General features: G+C 33.0%; 1 protein-coding gene across 3 annotated transcripts in view; it reads right to left on the bottom strand.

The window, feature by feature from the left end:
• Positions 1-23,243, bottom strand: part of spir (spire type actin nucleation factor) — a 264,272-nt gene that overhangs the window by 198,551 nt on the left and 42,478 nt on the right. For all 3 annotated transcript variants that reach the window (XM_088228251.1, XM_088228252.1, XM_088228254.1), the window contains exon 2: positions 10,212-10,252. In XM_088228251.1, the coding sequence (XP_088084377.1) occupies positions 10,212-10,252 (41 nt within the window). The remainder of the gene's footprint in view (positions 1-10,211; positions 10,253-23,243) is intronic.

Here is a 23,243-nt window from a genome sequence, read left to right as displayed (position 1 = left end):
GCTTTTATGTTCCGGATAATTACCTTGGACAGCGTCAGCATAGACTGTTTCACATTCCAATATACAGGAACAACGTGCCAATGGTTACGCCTGTTGGAAATCTCTATGTTGGACAATATTACTTTGGACATCGACAATTTTTAGGTCTCTGAGGGAGTTTTTCATTACAAAATTCTTTTACTTTTTTAACATATTATTCTCTGGATATTATGTATACTTATGTGTTATTTTTATGTATGACTAATTTTACATTTTTATTTGAAATATTTCTATATGTATGAATTAAGATATTCCATTTTGTAATGTACATATATATATGAGTAAATAAAATTGAAATTGAAATAAAGGATAAACCACGGGAGTCACATTGAAAAAATGACTTCACGACACAATCACGCATTTTGATTTCTAATTAAATCTCAAGCTCATATCAAAACCCGGCTGGTGGTTAAAAAAAGTACTAAATATGCGTTGGGTATGACTGAGCGTTTGAGCAAGAGTTGAGTGTCATAATTCTAGAAGGCTCAGGGTGCGTCTAAGTGTATTAATAGTTCAATGGTTTTATTTAAGAACACCGAACCTGTTTCTATGGTTACGTAAAAGCCTTATTAAGTAAAGTTTTTTAAAGAGGAAACGCGGTCTGACTTTTCTTCATACAAACATATTCCCGTATTTTTTCCCTGGACTATGGCCCAAGAACAGCGATTTATTTATTTATCTATTTTAGTTAGGCCTAAAAGGGCAGACACGCAATTGTCAATTTCGCACAATATTGGGGAGGCATCTGCAAGACAGTGACAGAAAATAATTTTTCAAATGGCTATTTATCGAAATTCCCTGTTACGCGTATGCGTATCCTCATAATTTATATAATCCGAAACACAAAAAAATTGTATATGTACATATTTGATTTGAACTAAATATAATAATTGATTATACTTTCGATTGTGCTAATTTAATCTATATACGAGTATATACTTAAATCTAGCAATAACAAAGCATTGCAGGGTTCAGGTCGTAATAAATAAATAACCGTACATATTTTTTTTTTCAATTAGGGCCCCGATTACAATGTGAAGTTAGAGTTATCTTCGACAGTTTATAAAGTAAAAACGAAATTTATGTACGAAAATTTGTAAAATATCTTCGTCGGTAATTTTTAATTCCACGTGTAAAGAAAAAAACTTGGGTGCATATTATATTTTTCATCCAGAAAACATAATTTAACTTAATAGAAGAAATTGGAAAACTTAAAATCTCATAGAAATACAGGCCCAGGTACGAAAAATATCACATTTAATTTTTAAGATTTCACCGGGAGTCAAACCCGAAACCCTTCGGGGATGAGGCAAATATCTTAACCATTACACCAGGGGGTTTCATCTAGCATCCAATTCATCAAGCGTCTCTGCACCCAGCAAACCAAGCAAGCAGCCAATTCATCAAGCATCTCTAAAATCTGGAGTAACTCTTATTTATGAAATTTTCTGTTATTTATTTATTTATTAACGGATATTGTCCATTTATACAATGTATAGGGTTTAAATATTACAATAAAAGAATAGTTTAAAACATTTAAAAAAGAAAAGAAGCATTGACAAATATAAGGGACATCAAGACAAGATCTGGACTATTTATTTAGTGCTCGTTTAAATCGTTGTAAACTTAAACCAAAAAAGTCCAGATCTTGTCTTGAGTTAACAATACGACAAAGACGGGTCATTGGAGAATTAAGGCCATAGTTTGTTCTATGCTGATCGATGTACAGTACTTTATTGTTTCTCAATCTACGAGTCGGAATATTGAATTTTACTTGTTCTAGTAATGATGGAACATCGATTATACCATTTAGTATGCCGAACATACATATAGAGTCAATATTAGTTCTACGTTTTTGTAGACTAGAAATATTTAACATTGACTCTATTTCAGCATAAGAATAATTATCTCTCTCTAGTCCAAGCATCCACGCTATTTTTCGAAGCAAGCGATGTTGGACTGATTCAATGTGATTTATGCGATTGACATAGAATGGAGACCAGACCACGGAGGCATATTCTAGAAGAGGGCAAACAGTTGAGCAATAAAAAGTTTTGATTGTACGGACATTAGTAAAATCAGAGGATATTCTGTCAATGAAGCCAAGTAATTTCAGTGATTTATTTACTGTATTATCTGTATGCTCGTTGTATGTCAGTTTATAGTCCAAAACAACTCCTAAATCTCTGATGGACTTAACTACATCAATTTTGAAGTTTTCTAATAGGTACACGAAGGAAATTGGTTGTTTTGTTCTATGAAATGACATTATTTCGCATTTTTTAATATTTAGTTCTAATTTATTGACTTTACACCATTGGTTAAAAGAGTTAATGTCTGATTGAAGAAGAAAACAGTCTTGTAAAGTTTGAATTATTTTGATAATTTTGTTGTCGTCCGCGAAGAGTTATCATTATTTATTTATTTATCATTCATGTGTTTATTTATTTACGGACTCATTCAGTCCGTTTAGGTACAGTAATTTAATGTCAAGCAACTTAAGAAAATTAAGGCTAGGACAAAAAACCGCGTATTATACAAGTACAAATTAATTAAAAATTAAAGTTAAAATCTTTAGAATAAAAATAATGTACGTTCCAATGATAAAAATAAAAGACACCGATTTTGATCGAAACTCTTTGGAGTATTATATTTTTCTGCATTTCATGGGAGTCGAACTCGCGACCTAGGGCACGTTTTATGTGAACCGTGTTGGATGCGATAAGCTTACCGCTACACTACGGTGTTCGCATTTGACAGTCATTGTTACGCTATCTTAGACGCGTTTCTAATTGATTTATATTCATTCATAAACAGTATTAAAACTTTTGCGAAAAACGGTTTTTGGAAAACAGAAATACCCAAAATATTGACGTGATTTTTTGCTTAAAATTGCGTTATTTTCTTTTTCAATTCGCTCTAATGTACATGGAAGGCACAAAGTACAATTTAAATTGTATTTATTATTGGTGATTATAGAAAGAGATTCGCAGCTCCTAAGATAACAATGAGAAAACAAACGCAGCAAACTCCGATCAACTGTCATCAGGCGGAGGCGATACGGTTGGCAGGGCCATATACTGCGGATGCCTCCTGCGAGCCTCAATCACTCGTGCCTATTTTACAAAGCATAAGGTTCTCGATATCCTGGAAGTCCGCTGCTGACCGATCGTCGGCAGTTCATGTCAGAACAATGGGACACGAACCTGACTAGGAAGGATGCACAGGAGCTGGCAGCCGACAGAGATACTTGGATGCTCTTTGTGGACACTATATGCTCTAACAAGAGAGCGAACATGGAATGATGACGATAATTAAAAAAGTATGTTAAGAAGAAAGATATGCTTATTCTTAGAGGTGGAGGTCAGTGCTATTCAAGCTCCTGATGTCACTGCGACCTGTGAAGATCTATTGTGACGGGTCCCCGTGAATAGTTCTAGCCCTCCAAGCCCAGATCTATAAAGAGCCTGGCTACTGTTTGGAAGGCGAGAATTTACATTTCGCTTAATCTCACCCTCCAAGCCCAGATCCGTAAAGTATCGGGCTATTAGGTAGAGGGCGTGCTCCTTAATATCCTCAGGTTTAACCAGTGGTCCAAAAGAAAGATAATTAAAAAGATGAAGTAAGAGGTATATCAAAACTAATACCACTAAATAAATTCAAAGAAACTTTTTGAACCCGAGTTAAAACACCATTCTATAATAATTAGTATAACTATATTTTTAATATCTGTTTTTCTTTTTATTTCGATTTTTTATTCTCCCGTTTTTCGAAATTACATAGCTTAAAAATTATTTATAAGTCTTAAATCGATTTTAATTTACCCATAAAATTGACCTTAATTATTAGTTTAAAGGGGTCGTGACATAATAAGTTGCCATCTGATGCGTAAAACTCATGTTGCTTTTACGCAATATATTGATAAGATTTTCTGCTGTTAATGCATCAATAAAGTGCCTTACACTATTTTTATTTTATTTTATTTTCTTTTATTCAGGAAACATACAGTACAGTTACAAAGTTTAATATTTTACACAATTGGACTTAATTCTAATGGACCAGTGAAGTTTCCATATTAAAAAGCAATTAAATCTAATGTTAATTATGAAAGTATAAAAAAGAGAAGGAAAAAGAAAACATAAATGAAAGTTGTTTAAAAATTTAAATTTAGGTGAAAAAAATATATATTAAGGTTTGTAGTTTGTAGTGAGTATTTACAAATGGAAATAATATTAAAAATGAAGAAAATGCACCAATAATCGAATATGGGTTAGAGGAAATCATTATATATTTATTAGTTTTAGGATAACGAATACATGTTTTTTTTAAGTCTTATCATAAGAATAAAAACACAAAATAATTCAACTATAAATATGGTCGGATACGTTGTTGTAGATTTAATCAATGCAATCTAAATTGGCTGAAATGATAATTTATTATATACAGTCAAGTTGTAGACAAGCTAAAAATATTGTTGATAAATCCAACTGGTCCATGAAGAAGTATAGAAATTTAAAAAAATAAGATTTTCAGACGTTGCCTAGTATGTAGGTGAAATAAATCAATTAGATGAATCTCACCCGCATAAATAAAGGTTTTTGCTCTTTAACTTCACAAACATCAACAGATGAAAGAAATGAAGGAATAAAAATGTTCAAATATGGACAGAATCGTGAATGTTACACAGTGTGTAAAGTGGCAACTTAAACCAGCCAATGACAGAGCATAAGCCCTGTAGATGCCTAGACTTCTATATTACCTTCTCTAAAATGTTCTTCATCTCTGTTGTAATATGTTATCTTAAAATAACTAAATAACTTTAGCAGTTTAAGTCAGCCTCCAAGCACAAGAGCTAGTCTCTTTTTGGAAAGTTACAGCTATAAAATTAATGAAATATATAAAAGTAGATTGTGATAGAAAAAAATTAATTATTTTGTATAACTTTGTTGATAAAATAAAAATTTTAAAAATGTAAAACAAAATAATGTTTGTGAAACACATATTGTCTGCGTGTCCCATCTTCTCAAATTAATTCCATTTGCATACAACATGGTATACGTGCCAATTTCGAAGAGAGAAAACGACGTATCATTAATCATTATTTTTTTTTTTATCAGCACAGATAAGACAAACAATCGTGGAAAAGGGGACCGTGCTACTCAACACACGTGTATAAGGAAAATAAATATAACGCGAAAGAAAGCGGTGAAAGATTAACATTCTTGACTGTATATGATAAATTATCATTTCAGCCAATTTAGATTGCATTGATTAAATCTACAAGAACGTATGAGACTATATTTATAGTTGAATTATTTTGTGTTTTTATTCTTACGAAAAGACTTTAAAAAACATGGATTCGTTATCCCAAAACTGATAAATACATAATGATTTTCTCTTACCCATATTCGATAAGTGGTGCATCGTGTACAGGCACTTTATTGATACATTAACAGCAGAAAATCTTATCAATATATTGCGTAAAAGCAACACGAGTTTTACGCATCAGATGGCAACTAATTATTTCACGACCCCTTTAAACTAATATTTTACGTCAATTTTATCGGTAAATTAAAATCGATTTTAGACTAAAGCCACCTTCAAGGTGCACAAGTAGACTACAAACTGAACAAATAATTCAATAAAATTATTTTGAACGTATATAACATAAATAAATAAAATTTTATTATAATTCGCGAAGGTGTGCCTTTAACTATTACATGTCCCGTTTTTTGTGGTGTATTAATAGTTGTTAAACATTACGTAAATTACAAACTAGGATTATTACGGTAGGTATATAATCTGATTTTATGTATTTTACTTGATTTAAAGGTTAATGTCATAAAATTCGACAATTTGTTACATGAAAGCGCTTTGGGGCATTGCACCAAGCACCATAAACAAACGTTGAACGTACTCACGTCGCACTTTTTTTTTATTCCTGACTTTATCTTGATCGTGAAACCAACGGGATTAGGTAAGAGGATAAAAATATACTCTAGAACAAATAACGATACAATCGAAGTTATTATTACATTCAAAACATAACCTAAAAGTATTACAAATATCATACCTACCTAAATTCTAATTCTAATTTCGCCTACTACCTAAGTAAAATTTTCTGTTTTTAATATAATGTTCCCTTACACCTCACTCGACGAGCCATTTTTTTGTAACCAAACTTTTTTAATAGATGTCATATTTTTTCCTCCCGAATGCATGTAGGTACTATATGAAAATATTAATTTCACTGTGCTTAAAACAACAAAATGACAGTATAAAAACATACCTAATGGGCCCGTATTTTAGTGAACGCAGTTGTGATATCAAGGGTCGATTATTGCAATGGAATATATGCTGGCTTACCTCAATATAAAATGGAGCGATTGCAGTCCATTCTGAATGCAGCTGCCAGGTTAATATTTGGTGTATCAAAGTACGATCACATTACACCGTTGCTTCAAAGTCTTCACTGGTTACAATTTCAAAAAAGGGTCGAGCGCAAGCTGTGTTGGTTATTGTACAAGGCGATGCATAGCACGGCTCCTCGATACCCTCCGCGTTCCGGACGAGCTGGCAGATAGGCGCCTCACTCTCCGCTCAGCCTCCTGTTCCGCTGTAGGGAAGGTGATACAACCTCATTCACGCAACCGGAGTTCCAAATTTGGCGATAGTGCTTTTGCAGTAGCCGGACCTTTGACGTGGAATGCTCTGCCTTCAGAAGTTCGAAATTATGCAACTGAATCAATTTTCAGGAAAAAAATAAAAACTTGTTTATTTGTGAAATCGTTTCCTGACACTAAAAGTGCTACTTTTTTTATGTAATGGTTAGAAGTACCATGATATGTGTAGTACATGATTTGTAAAATTTGTCTGTTAGTAAATAGTAATTAAGAGTTAGCCTGCAGATATACCTTATTTTTTGTTTAAGTATAATATACAGCGCCCTTGAAATGATTACTCACGAAAACGGCGCTATAAAAATTGTCGAAATTTATTATTATTTATTATAAATTCAGAACATACAAATAACAAAGTTTGACCTATGTAATGTTGGCTTTAAGCGGATTTTATGTATTATTTTTTTTGCTTTTTACAATAAAAGTTCCATATTATACTAAATACACTATCACATACAACAAACAATTCTACAAAGGCACTGCCTGTGTGTGGGTATACGAACGATCGTTCGTGAAATGTAGATGTCTTGTTGCAGTCCATGACAGTAATTATGCATATTAGTTATAGTGAATAGTGACTCGATGAAATTGCGACAATACGTATGTGCTATGTTCCTCCATGTTTGACTGTAGATGGTACTTAGCAAAAATATTCTAATGAGATCGCAAATAACAGAAGGTACATTTATGTATTTGATTACTTCTTGTTGGCAAAACAATTAATCGAATGAGCGTGTTTTTTTTTGTTAATGGATTATTAAACTAAGTCAATTTTTTTTAGCATCGCATTACAAGCGCTATGATTTGTTTAAAGTTTTGTATTTTTTAAATTACTTCGCGTGTGACGTCTCAAGTTCTCTTCCCTTTGGTCTCGATGAGTGCTGCTGATTGGTCAGTTGACCAACCGTAAATCGAAAATCTATCCCAACTCTCTTATCGTTGGTTTATTCGGAAGAACTAATTACGACACGCCTTTGCTTGTCGTCACTAGTTCTAATTACTACTACTTTTAGTTCATTTTTATTCAAATAGTTTTTATTAGTTTTTTTAAACATTTTCAATAAACTTCGCGGTACTATTTGATGATATAATTATTACCGCGCGTAAAAATACTTTTTTACATTCAATTTCCCGTAGGGATGAACTTCCTCATTCGCCCGGAGTAATGGCAGAAAACTTGGATGGACTGATTACTACTCTATTCGCTGATTTACAGCACATCTATAGCAAAGTTTGCAGGTATGTGGAGCAAGGCGGTCAGCTACATATTGCCTTATGCACCGAGATAAAATAAAAAAACTTCCATTATTCCAAATTCTTCCGTTAATAGTTTTTAACTAATTGATTTTCATTAGGTCATTGAAGTGTGTGTTCAAGTGGTAAGTTTTAACTCGATTGGAGGAAGTTACTTGCATTTTTACCTTTAAAATATAATGAAATACAATATCAGCAGGTGCAATATACCAGCTGTGTAAATACTATATTTTTGATTTAGTTAACAGCGAAAAAAGTAAACAAATCCAACGCAATGTATTATTCTAAAATTTCATTTGCATTAAAGTACAGTTGCTGCTTCTAACATACATTAGGATTCTTTTTAGGGTTAAGTGTTATTTTTACATTCAGTTTCTTTTGAAGAAGTATATTTATATAATACACTTTTTGAAAAAATTAGAACTTTCCTTAGTTTTGACCATTGACAGCGTCGCAGTGGTGATGAATCGTGGATTTACTCATATGAACTCGAAAATAAACGCCAATCGTCTGTTTGGGAGTTCCAAGATGAAGAAAAGCCGACAAGTCATTTATTCTCGAAGTGTGTCCAAAAAGATGGTCGCGACATTTGTCTCAAAAGCAGGTCATGTAGCAACAATTCCTCTGCAAGATCAAAGAACTGTAACTGCCGATTGGTCTACAATTATTTTTTTTGCCGGAAGTCATCGCTGAGCTTCGAAAAACCAACCCGGATCGACGAATCAACCTCCACCAAGATAATGCAAGTTCGCATACAGATCGCAAGACAATTGAATTTTTAGATCAACAAACAGTCGAATTGCTAGACCATCCTCCGTACAGTCACGACCTAAGTCCCAAGGTTTTTAAACCTTTCCCAAAATCAATAACGGACTATGTGGTCAAAGATTCCAATCGCCAGAAGAAGCGGTGGATGCCTTCAGAGTTGGTTCGAGCGCATGAAAAAAAATCTTGTCATCTTTTTTTCTTTTTTTTTAAAGAAATATTTGCGTTCTTATGATTTACCCAAATATTTTAATTTTGGGGGCATTTTCAACGAGTTGTAAATAACTCACTATTAGAAAATAGGAATCAAGTTCGGGTAGAGTGGGATTCGAACTTCGAACCTCTGATCTGTGAGTCAGCAACACTAGCCCCGGGACCACAACCCGATTCAAATCTTCGTGGGGCATACTTCGAAAAACAATAAAGTCTTTAAAAGCTATCTTTTGTTTTATTCCAGCTCTATAGGCAAAACTTAAAAGACAACCCCCTTTCCGCATTCGATTTAAACATTTACCACCTATATTGTCAATTTTTAATATATTTCAATTGTATTCTGTTAGTTATGATAATCATTATCATTACCTTTCCGCATCTAATGGTGCATAGGGCACTGCATTAGTGCACCAATCGCAGCGTATCTCGATAATGTTTGTTACGTGAAGGTAAAATGATCAGTCTTACGCTTCAGGTGCCAGTCCAGGGACTATAAAATATTCTAGTGTGAAAACACCCTTTTCAATAAATATTTCATGTCAACTATGTCGAGAATCGAACCCGAGACCTCTTGCATGGTAGGCAAACGCGCTGACCGTTACACCACGAAGCCGACAAAGATATGATATAATATATGTGACATATTTGAATTTATTAAACAACGAATCGTCGGGTTTCTGGCACAAGTTGGTGACTACATTTTATTCGTTGAGATATTGCAATTTTAAGGTTAAAACCTCACTCCAAATTAACAATACATATAAAACCGCAAGTTGAATATTATAAAACATTCTTTTTTGTATTTATACAACACAAAATAAATTTATTTATCATACTTTTTGAACAAAGATTATTTTATTCCATGTATAAAGACATCTCATTTATCGAAAAATTGTAGTTACCAACTTGTGCCAGAAACCCGACGTAATAAAAAATAAAAAATACTTAATTTAAGCAAACATTTGAAACGGCAATCCATGTCCATAGTCTACCCGTCTACCACACGATTCACGCTGTACTCTGGCGGCATTTCTGGTTTCTCGTATCTTGAGACCACCGAGCAATAAAGAAATTAAATTCTTCTAATACCCTCAGAAACACGAGAACATCAATTTGTTATATAGGTAACTTTAGTATTATTACCTTTTTATTGATGTAAGGTCAACGCCTCGACCGCCGACCAGAGAACGCATAAGTTGCAGCTAACTGTAAAGTACAATACTATTGGTGTTCTGCGGAAAAATAGGGAATTTTTCTTACCTTGCGCTCAGAAATAGGAGCCGAGTCCGTTTCATCCTCATCTGAAAGAATAAAAATCAAACACATTAAAATAAATTTCACAGGATTTTCGAGGAAAACGTCTAAAGCTCACTGAAAGCTCCTTAAAGGGATTATTTATGAATTTAATAAATCATATGTGTGCAATTAAATAAATACATTTTAACATAAAATATATGTTCAGTTTGGTAAAACATGAAATTAACGAATTAAAGTTAATTGATTTTAGAAATTGTGTCAAATTAAAATACCTTTTTTAAACGGTACGAGAAGAGTAAAAAAAGAACTGTTTTCTTGGCAATGTATTCCATAGGATACAAATGATCTCATTTTGCTCATGAACTCTCATGCTCATTGCTCACAGTTAAAACTGCATTTACAATAAACTTTGATTAAAACAAAAATAATAATTTTGTTTGCAATTCTGAGGCCTTATTTATCATCAACGTAAAATAAATATTAAGTATTTTTTATTCTGCCAAGAAAAATTAAGATACAAATGTCAAAATGTGGACGATTTTCATAAACACGTTTGAACGTTCGTTCAAGAAGGGGCGAAAAGCTAATATTTTGGTACATTTTGATAAAATTACGGTTTTTTATTATTATTTACTTAATTCGTGTGTTACTTTGGAATCGATCATCTAATGTACGTAAAAAGTTAACCATTATATTTTAATGAAACATGATTTATTAATTTAAAGATCGATAAAAAAACGATAAAAATGTACTTAGCTACACCAAACAAAACCTACAAACCTATTTAAGTTTACTATGAACACGATAACCGTTCATGAACATTTAAAACAGCACTAGCGTAATGATTAATGATTGATCGGCGTTACCAGATACAAGTTACAATGTTTGTTACACCGACTGTCGGTAAAGCGTAAGTAGGGAAAGAATACAGGGTACAGTGTGTACAATATATTATTACGATAATAAACGATGAAATCTCAGTGTGCAAATATCGAACAATAGTCTCGCGCCGCACGGCGGATGGCATTTATCTTCACACTGCAGCCACCGACCTCGTTAAGAAGATTATGCCCGCAAAGATACAACGCTCTTTCCCAGCGAAAAACTCCGCCGTAACTATGTCAATCCGGCCAATCAATGAGCCGCGAACGCGAGTCTCGGGTCTCGGGTCTCGGGTCTCGGGACCGCGGCTAATGGAAGCTTATTGTATAATCTTGTTTTCAAGAAAGTAAGCAAGTGTGACAAGGCCTCCGCTTCCAAGTTCACTGTCATCAGGCGCACATTTTTGCAAGATATATGTAAATTTACGTAATGCCACTACGTACATCGGTAATCTGTTTGTGGAGTGCCGAATGAGCATTTTTATCGTGACTATTTTTATAAATAAAATTCATTGTACACTGATTCGTATGTTAGGGGGTTTATTTAAGAATATAATACATTTATATGTGTACGACGGAGTAGACTAGTTGTATACGGGGTGTTCTTTAAACCCAGTCACATCCGAAACCACGATGATCAGTATGGGCGAGAAGACATATTAGCATATTTAAAAAAATATTTAGAACGAACAAATTTTTTTAAAAGGAAATATTAAAAAACAAATGGTTGCGTACTTCTGCAAGGGAGAAGCGAGGGGGGGTTTCACCCCTGCAGAAGTAAGCAACCATTTGTTTTTTTTAATATTTTATTTTTGTAAATTTTATTCGTTCTAAAAAAATATTTTAATCTGCCAATATATCTGCTTGCTCATGCTGATCTTACTACGAAGCACTCAACGGAATCATACAACGAATTAAATTTATCAACAATATTTTGAGTTTGTCCAAATTTTTGTAGACAAGGACTGGATTCAACTCTCTGGGGAGCTGTTTATATCAACATATTACAACAGAGATGAAGAACATTTAAGATAAGGTAATATAGGAGTCTAGGCCACTAAAACCAGGCATTGACAGGTCATAAGCTCTGTAGATGCCTAGACTCCTATATTACCTTCTCTTAAATGTTCTTCATCTCTGTTGTAATATGTTATGAATGAAATTTAATTCAATTCCATTTATAAAGATAATTTGTTAAAACAAAAACATAATAAAAAAACCTGAAATCAAAAATTACAAAAAAATTTTTGTAGATTTAGTATTTAGATTTTAAATAAACATGCGTGTCCGATATGATTTCATGAGACTTGGGTTGTATGATATATTTCACACATCGTTATAATAACCCCACAGAGTTGACAGCATGACATATTCGTATTTACGTTCTCTATATAGATTATATTATATGTAATCGAAAGTCTCTGATACAGATATTTTATGTTAACATCACTACGGATTAATCGCGTCGCGAAACGCAGACATCGTTATCAAATACGAAAATCAAAACATTGCCATCCCACCTGCAGTTAAACGCCACCAAAGCCATGTATAACAATTATTATGCACAAAGATAAAATAAAACTGACGATGGAATACTAACTAGGTTTCTCCTAACCTAGACTATAGTCAAAACGTTGAAATCTGAACATCCAATTGCTATGTAGCTTTCACTTATATACATTTTAAAAACGCAAACATATTTTTTAACATCTGTACAAGTCGCTAAGTTACTTATGTCGGAGACATCATAAGAGCCTTGCCTTCTATCTCGTCCGCGGTAGATGCCAAAGACAAAACATGATTGTTATTTATTATGTATACGTTACAAGCTACAACAATGGCGAAGTCATTTGTAATTCCAGCGTGAATATGCACTAACACCATATTAGTAAAAATAGAAATGCCTATCCTCGCTGGAGAGGGAGACTTATTTCCATGCTTCCAACAATCGTCGTTTAATCCATTGGCGACAAAGATTCCCACAGATAGAGTCATACGCGCGAGAGGAATCGCAAAACGCAATAGGCGATGCAGAACACGTCAACCACGGAGCGCCGTGAAACAATGTCACGTCCATTCATTCATTACATCACACTTCTTCGGTCGTAATCGGGAGCGCAGCCGCAGCAGGCGTAACCAAAACGAGCGAAAATCTATTTAGCGACGCGCTTTGTAAACGGATAAATTCATCGAGTGTCCATCGGAACTTCGGCCAACGATCGCCATTCCAACATTCCATGGCGTAGGGGCACGGAAATTATTACAATAGGCTCGAGTCAACCGAAGGGGGAGAGGACTCCTTCTATGGGATAAAAAAAGGCCTTTGTTATTCTCGGTGAAGAAGGAAAATCCGAGATGAACGTAATTGAAATACATAATTGTCTAATCTCTAACTTGTAATCGAATTAGGGCGAATAGTTTTATGAATATTGCATTAGAGAAAACCTAATGGGAAATGTTAAAAAAATATAACAAATTAACAACCGCAAAATGTTGTTTAGCAAATGGACATGTAAAACGTAGGTACTTAAATATTCCTATATTTTTGAGTACTTTGATGAAGATAACATTTTTGAAAACTTTTTGAAGTATTCAAATTCAAAATTTATTTTCGTGACAACAAAGAAAGAAGAGGCGATAGTCAAATTTTAAGGGGTGTAAAATTAACTTTAATTTTTCGTTTTCTTTTCCTAATACTTTAAAATTACGTGAAAATATAAACAATAAATTTATAGTAATATTAAATATATGAGTGAATTGTCAAAAAAGCCGAAATTGCAACGGAATATTAAAATAATGTATTTGTCAAAGATTTTATCATAGCATGTAGTAGGAACATACCGAATGAGCGACTTGGGCTAAACCTGATATCAAGATGCATTAATAAGAACCCTTTCCTTTAAATTGCACACATCATCATGTTTAATGTAGCTAATAGGCATGTAGCACGGATTGCAAAAGGACCATCTCTGAAGCTGGAGAAAACACGTTGTAGCTGCCGTTTACTGGTTGACTGCGTGCACTGTATTAATTCCAAGATGATTTATTGTCTCATCGATATCTTCAGGCCGAATTAAACGCTATATTTTTATAGCCGGTGAAAACCAGTTTGCAAGTATAAAATTACCTTTTTATCAGTGACATTTTACAGCAGAAAATTTTTGAAAACTTTCACGCGGCGCATGAAATGATGATGATACCGGTCGATACTATTTATTTGTACCTAAGTATGTACTTACGATATACTCGTATACGGTCAAAATATTACATTAAGCAAATAATTCACGAGTATATTTTAAATCTAGAGACGTGGACTTGGGAAAATGTCTGTGTATGCTACAATATTATGAAATTTGATTATCGATATAACAATCCATAAAAATACTTAAATACCTATACCTAGTCGGAGTCGAACGTTTTTGTTGATTTTTACTACGCGTCCCAGTATTAAACCATGCGAATATTAAGGCCAGCATTCGCAATTGTTCATTTATAACATTATTATCGACTACCTTTGTTGATAGACGTAGATTTATAGATGAACCTTGGCTGCGTGGTTCGCCCGAAGGTAAAATTGACACGACTCCAGTTATGTTATTTGCGGTCTGCGGTTGTCATTATTGAGCTTTGAAAGGCGGCGCGGCGCGGCGCGACGTAACCGCTCGTAGCGATACACCTTCGAGATTCAAGTTTATCATTTGATAATGCACTATTGAAATTCCAGCGTCGGTTACCATAACATGTTGTATATTATCAACCGATGAGTGTAAATTGAAATTCTTTATCTGGAAGACTATTGTTTTCTATAACGGTAGAAATAGATAAGATATATCTAAAGTTGTTATCTGGTTTACGGATAAAATGTAATGTCTTAGTTTTTTTTTCTAACTCGTGGATTAAACGATAAGTTGCTTATGATGGAAGAAATGTTGTCTCTTCGAAAAAACGTTTCGTTTCCTTTCATTCTCCCATCGCGCATCGGCACTGGTTATTGGTTATCTCGGCTTCACAGTTTCACAGGTGCCATGCACCGTATGGTCCGTATGTTCACTTCCTTTTAGAGCCAATCGATCGCTCTTTTTACAAATCGGAGTCCGGAGTTCAGCGATTCAATGGTTAATACGGTATTTCTGTATTAGCCTCGAGCCTCGAGCTTGTTACATTGCTTTTTATTTTGTCATTAAACTCCTGACCGAGAGATAACCACAATGAACCATTTCAATGAGTTATTACTGTTTTATCTTTGATACCCATATGTTCTAAATAAATATTTAACGTTCGGAAATTATTCGTTATTCCACATTACTTTTTATTCAAACAATTGAAAATTGCAAGCGTGCAATAAAACGACTTATTCAAAACAGTTCATTTCGATTAGCTTTATTGACATTAACTTATGCCCTGTGTTCCATTGGGTGTTGATGATCTCAAATCTTACATTGATTTTCAGTACTGTCGGTATCAATTGCACGGCCGAACACGGCGTGCAGCTTAGGAGTACAATATGTATAATGTATTTTATATATCGTTAAAGCCAAGGGCCTAGGGGAATGATACAAGCTCATCATCACGAGAGGAAAAACTTTCCAAGTTAATTGCGCCGGGTGCTTCGATGGATTTTATTTTTATCGCTGTCCTGCACCACGTCTTCATAATAAATAACAATTACGAAAGGCACCTAAACAACGCAGATAACACGAGCAAACGCGCGGCGCGCCGGTACGCGACCAGATAATCTACGACATAAACTTCAAAGTAAGAAAGTGTAAAAAAATGTAGGATAACACTTAATCAATGTTTTAAAAATCAAATAGAGAACTAATCGACTATACCAGTGATTGAATGTGATTAACATTTTTTAAAAATACGTATGTGGCTTGGATCTACGTATTTATAAGGACTAATTATGTCGTATACCACAATTTCACAGCAGAGTGATAATTTTTATTTTATTAATTTTTCACGCCCATGAAGCTTTTACATTTTTTTTTTCGATTATTTTTTCTTTTTAATGCATACAATACACAAATTTATCATGGCACAATAATATTTTTTTACGTCCCGACTTGTTAGAAAATTCCGTGTTAGGTCGGGACTTTTCTATATATAAATCAAAACATTTATAAACATGTTAAACAATATACAAAATAATCAAAACAATACACAAAATAATAATAAAAATGTATACGTGCCAAGAAATGGAATGCAGAAAAGTTTTTTAATAATATACAGTACTCGATCAAAAAACAATATATATATATTGGATCTGTGAAGTCTACGAAGTTTGGTACTAGATCTTTACAATACATAGGTTTCAAGGAATTTAATAAATTGCCACAAAAATTTAAAGTACCTATTTCAAAATATAGAAACAGGACGTGCGAATTGAAGAATTATTTTTTCCAGAAGTACTTTGAATAAAAAATGTTAGTTTATAGAGAATGCGCATCTTGAACATATACCTTTTAATATTTCACCGTTTTTGCTTGTATATGTAATTTTTAATACTATTTAAATGTTATTTGTGTTTTTTTCTTTTTATATACTTTTTTTGGCTTGTATACATAATTTCAATTTTTTCAACGTTTTTGATAAAAAAAATTAACCTGTATTGGGTGTGCGCATATTTTGTTAATTAAAAAAAATGATTTTATTTTGTACTAGTTCAGTATGTATATATACATCCATGTAATTTTTAAACTTTTTCAATTTTCTTTCCCAGATTGCATAATGTAAACATTATTTTGAATTTATTTCCATGCCTAGTATTCTGTTTATTCTGTTATTTTCAAGTATTTTTCATACCCTTTTTAATTTGTAGTATATCATAATTTTAATTTTTCTGCTTTTGTTAAATAATATTATAGTTTAAAATTTAAAAACGTCTCTAAAAAAAATATTATCTGTATGTCCCTAAATGAGTTTTTTTTAAAAAAACTCCTTGGGAATATTGTATATAATTATGTATAATATGTTTTCAATATAATAAAAAAAAATTAAAAAAAAAAAATTTTAAAAAAATACATGGCAATGAGTAATGAATAATTTACAATAATTTTATAATTCAATTCGGTAATTAATTGACAGTTAAAATAAATACAAAATAATTCAATAGAGTAATAATAGTAACACATGTATATGGTAGAATATGTAATTTAATAAACATAATAATAAATCATTTTATGCTTCGATTAGCAATAGTTAAATATATTCACAAATTATTAGGCATCACTATTAAGTTTATTCAAAGATGATATACATATATACGTATATGAATAATAATAAAGACAGCATCGATATTATATATTTATTCCCGAAGCAATCTTATAAAGTGGTCTCTACCCCTCGATAAAATCTAGTTATGGATCTTCATTAGGTGTCCCAGAAAAATTAAAATTTTATTTTTTCAATGCATACCATCTAATTTTGTTTAAATGATGTCAAAACACTTAAAAATAAAATTTCACGTAAATTGAATCACGGCAACCCGTGCCGACTTGCATCGGAACTTGTCAGAACTTACATAGTACGGCACGCGCGAACTAAGTGCTAATGTGCTTGTTATATCGTGTTTGTTTTTATTAGTGAACGCATTGTTTTCGTTGTGTCAACATGTCTGTGGAGTTGCGCAGTTCTAAAAAGGAAATATTTTTGGTTGGGGATATAAAACATCATCCCTCTAATGGACAAGTGCTGGCGGTTTTATTTTATAATATTCGCAAAGTCAATTTAAGCGTCAATGAAAGTGCAAATCTTACTATTCGTGAGTGCATTATTTATTGGGAAAAGGCACGTATACCGACTAAATATTTACCTAACTGTGTTAAGAAACTTGTAGCCTTATACCAAGATTGGAGAAAGTTGCAAAAAGATGCAAACAAAACTCAAGATGTGTTTGAGCAGCGTCGACAAGAGTTTGTTACAAATACAAAAAAATTGTTTTCAAATATTACACATGCCGATGCGCTTCAATTAATAAAGATAAATGAAGATAAGATTTTCTTACAAAAGCAGAGAGAGCCAGGACGACCCGGTCATTTAGCTGGAGTGGACAAAAAATTGACAGAAAAGGAGGAAAAGGCGAGTCTTAGAAATATCCAGGAGCAAAAGCGGCTGGCCACTTATTTGGCATCCATAACACCCTCTACGTCTTCTCATGAGCCATTACAAGAAACTTCATCTTCTGATTCTGAAGTAACGGATTTACAAGAAGATTTGTCCACTCCAATTGAGAGGAAATAGCCCGATACTATTAAAACTTCTGTGAAGAAAAATTTCGTTACTCCGAAACTGGTGGCGGCATTAGACATGTGTCAGTTGAGTATGAGAGATTCTGTCTTTATTATTGAAGCAACTATTGAAGCACTTGGCCACAACACTGACGAATTTCCTATAAGCAAGTCCTCCATCCAAAGAATTCGTACAGAAAAGCGAAAACAGCGCGCAGAAGCTATAAAACTTAATTTTCAAAACAGTGTACCAGATACTGTAACTGTCCACTGGGATGGAAAACTGTTGCCGGCTTTAGATGTACGCAAATCTAAAGAGGAACGTCTACCAATCGTTATTTCATACGATAGTAAAGAACAACTTATTGCTGTGCCAAAATTAGAAAACTCATCGGGAAGCGAGCAGGCACAAGCAGTTTGGAATGCTATTGTTGACTGGAATTTTGAAGATTAAGCACAGATCCTCTGTTGTGATACTACTGCTTCTAACACAGGCCGGATTAATGGTGCATGTGTGCTTCTCGAACAGAAATTGAACAGAGAAATGTTGATTTTTGCTTGCCGCCATCACATCTACGAATTGGTACTAAAAGCTGTGTTCGAGTCCAAAATCAGCCAAGTTACTACAAGTCCCGATATCCCTTTATTAAAATTTTTTCGATCAAACTGGAAAAACATCAATGTAGAAAAGATACAAAGCCACAAAGAAACGCTATTACGTCTGAACGATTCTAAAATTGATGAACTTTTAGAGTATAACAGAACTGAATTGACCAAAGAAATTGTAAGAGATGACTATCGAGAGTTAATAGAGCTCTGCATAATATTTCTTGGCGGAGATAAAGTTAATGAATTTAAAATTCGGCCTCCAGGCGCCATGCACCAAGAAATATAGATGGCGAGAGCTATTTATTAATTAAAAATATCGTTGTTTAGCTCTCAATTCAAAATGTCAAATAAGGACAAAACAGCTTTATTAGACGTCTGCCTGTTTATCGTGACATCCTATGTCAAGCCTTGGCTGCAATGCACTTTAGCGGTAAAAGCGCCCTACCAGGACTTGTGCTTTTTGAAGGCTGTGAAGGCATACGAAATGGTCGACAAAACTATATCAAAAGCGGCTATACAGAAGTTTTGCCAGCATCTGTGGTATTTAGCAGACAAAATGTCTATCTTGTCTCTATTTGACGATAACATTAACCAAGAAAGTAAGGAAAAAATAGTTGCTAATTTGGCCAAAGAAAATCCATCGGTCCACAATAAACGCTACATTCCATCGAGAGAAGAACTTAGCGGGCCTCTTTTCTTGACTTAACATCGATGACTTTGTTTCCGTGAACAGCAGATCCTTTTTCAGGTGACTCAAAATTGATGACAGTTTTCTCATGGAGTGTCCTACTTCGTGGCCTGCTAATGCTTCGTTTCAACACGCTAAAATGAAGATGTAGTCACTGAAAGCAGTTAATGATATGGCTGAAAGAGCTGTTAAGTTGATGCAAGACTTTTATGGCTTAATCACAGTGGACGAGGAACAAAAACAATATTTATTACGTTGCGTACAAGAACACATAAAAGTATATCCTGACTGTAAAAAACAAACCTTACAAAGAAAATTGAATTAATAATGTCCTTTAAATAATTAATATGTGTAATACATAATAATATGATACAATAATCAAAGTACCATTGTTTTATTTACAAAATAAATATTAAGTTAAAATATTCCCCAATGGTTTCCATACAAACTTTTATATTCAAAGTTTGACATCAAGTCGGCACGGGTTATCGCTATCCGAATTCAATAATATTTATTATTTCAGTTATTAAGGTCAAATGGAACAAAATAAGAGGGTATGCGTGCCTCAATCTGTAAAAAAAAAATTTGCCCTTATAGTCTGGGACACCCTTCATCTTAAATATAGACGTTGTTTAGGAGAACTTAATATGTTCATCCAAGACGTTGAACACTCTTGGAGCTATATATGAAAAGTGTCTCCGAACAAACATCGTACGTGTTATCGGTATTAAGTAGTTTAGGTTATGCGAAAAACTGGTACAGGCATTCCGTTGCGACCTCCTTACGTAGTCGCTTACCAGAAATTTGTCAATACTTTCTTGATATAAATTTGTCGGATATCAAGTACCTACCTTTAATAATTGAAATTATGGTTCAGATGGGTAAGTCTGAGGTCACCGAAGCATAACTATAAGAATTATCTTTTGCGTTTTAATTAGGGGGTTCATTACAATTGTCGAGCAACCTCCCCAGCCAATTATGCCATAGGCAGCCACCGATTTGAAAAGCGCAAAGTAGACATTTTTTAGAGTGCCAACGTCCAGGATGTTTCTGAGTGAGCTAAAGACATGACACAGTTTTTTTTTATCTAGATACATACTGGGTGTTCTGTGATGTAATTCACCACTGTTATTGGGCCTCCTGGCCTGTTGTGGTGCAAAAAATAAATAAATAAATACACACATGGAAGTTATATAAAACATGAGTATATAAACAACATAATTTTTTTTAAATTCAATAAATAGAAATAAAAGATAGAACGTATTTTTTCATCTATTATATGACGTTATTATTAAAAGTGAGAAATTGATATGTTTTTTTTAAACAAGCACACAAATGCATACATTCACATTTTAATTTATTAAAAAAATAAAACTACTATATTGGCCATATGACAACCAAGCCACAGAAATAAACATTTTGAAAATCATCACATTTTTAATCGTCGGACCCGTTCTTTATATTATTATTTCTTCTGCGAGTGGTGACATTAATTTTATTACTTACAAATAAATGAATAAAAATAAAAAAATAACTAAAAACTACGATTATCCTGCTCTAAAAGTGTGGGTATTATTTTTTTATATTTCCACACTGATGACTTACTGAAATATGAAACCTATTCGAAGCTAAAAATAAACGCAGTGGGTACAGAATGTTAAACACCACTGAACCAAGAATGGAATGAGATTACAGAAGACACTAAAATAAAATGAGTGTTACATAAAATAAATAAAATCGAAAGTAGGTCACACTGCCTCGTCCGTCATCGGACCATCAATCTGAAATGAGTGCGTCGTTAGAATATTTTACACCCTCGCCTCTGCAACTAATGCACTCCGTCAAGTTTACAAATAAATAAACAAACGCTCGTTGAAGATTGTTTTACTAGCAAAGCTAAGAGGATAAAACGCCATACTATCAAACCATTACGCAGACTTCGCTTTCTTCATAATATTATCATTTATCTCTTATATTATGCTAGTCAATTATTTCAGTCAATATTTTGCATGTTCCTGATTTCTCGGCCCTTGTCTACATTAAAACCAGCTACATTCCTGCCATATTTTTAATAATTTTTCGTAATAAATTCTTTTCACGTGCACTAACGATTTTTATCATTTTCTCGACAAGGCTGAGCTCGAATTCACAGTTTTATATAAATTATACATTAAATAAAATATTTTATAATTTAATACACTTCAATTAAGTTTCCACTTCCTCTTTAAATATCCATGGTACGTAAATTCACTAAAAGAAATAAACAGCAGCAAAATTGATGACCTAAATATATTATCTGCAGGTGACAGGTATGTTAGACATGTCAATGGAATTATTTTTTGTGATCATTAAGCGCAACACCGAGTGACTGGACATTTCATTTCATTCACACAATCAAACAGCATGTCAAATTTTATCGGCGCACCAAACGACAACGGTATTCTTAGGAAATTAGTAGGTTTGAAAAACATGTCATCTCTCAAAAAAAATTGAACCACTATTCAGTTGCGGAGTGCTTGTAAATTATTAAGCATCTCAAACCATGAGCATGATCTGATAATACCTTTTAAAGTACTTCACTCAAATTCTTTGAAGATATTAGAAAATGAGAAATGTAAAGACCAGTGAACTTAAAAGAATAACACTTTAACAAAAAGGATTTATTTGAAAAGCTTTACAATCCTATTCAGGCGTTTCAGAGCTTTAGCAAGTCATTCTGACCATGTATTCAAACATATCAGAAGCTAATGGCGTCTTTTATGCTATAAAATTGCTAGCGTCGATTAATAAACTACATAGAATGTTGGTACGCTCAATATTCTAGCTGAAATGTTTTCATGTACTCGTACAGCTCGTGAACCGTAAAATTTAGAGACATCCTTACAAATTCAACAATATCTTCGCATTTACGGAATAGGACTTCAGTATTTTTTTTCAATAAAAGCATTTAAAGCTACGATTATAAATCTCACGCGAAGGAACAGGTACCTAGTACCTATATCTATGTAGTAACTAGCCTAAGAATGTATTTCACAAAAAAGGAAATTTAACTTATATTTCCAGACGATTTCCGGCGTAAAATTAAAAAAAACACATCAAAACGCTCACCAGTTTTACATTACAAGTCGTAAACTGCATTACATTACAGTGAACTCGGCAATGTTGTATATTATTTATCATTGCTACATTTTATAGATTGATGTAAGATTAAAACTCTTTAGGTATTTTCACTTTTTGTCTGATATAACGCAATTTACAAAATCATGAATTTGCATTTATGATTATTATAGAGCGAAAATATATTTACGTCATAGCGTATAAATTATAATTATGAAAATATAATTATTAAAAATAAAGAATCATCGAGACTGATTGACCTTTTACTGATATATTATCATACTTTGTTGTAGGACAAAAAGAATCTTAATTTTAATTTTATCATTTAGCTTTAACTTTTTTTAAATTTTTTAATTTAAATTTAAATTTTAACTTTTAATTTAAATTTTAACTTTTAATTTCAACTCTTAATTCTTACTTATTCATATGTACATCTACTACCTGCAACTAATTAATTATTGTTGGTTGTGATTTTTTTCTAAGAAATTTAAATGTTTATGGAAGCAAGGAT

Source organism: Micrasema longulum, unplaced genomic scaffold (assembly GCF_059751315.1).
Source record: "Micrasema longulum isolate JH-2025_06_02 unplaced genomic scaffold, ASM5975131v1 h1tg000571l, whole genome shotgun sequence".
NCBI classification, from domain to species: Eukaryota; Metazoa; Arthropoda; class Insecta; order Trichoptera; family Brachycentridae; genus Micrasema; species Micrasema longulum.
The sequence above is the reverse complement of the archived record's forward strand: the minus strand, read 5'-3'. Positions and strand labels throughout refer to the sequence as shown.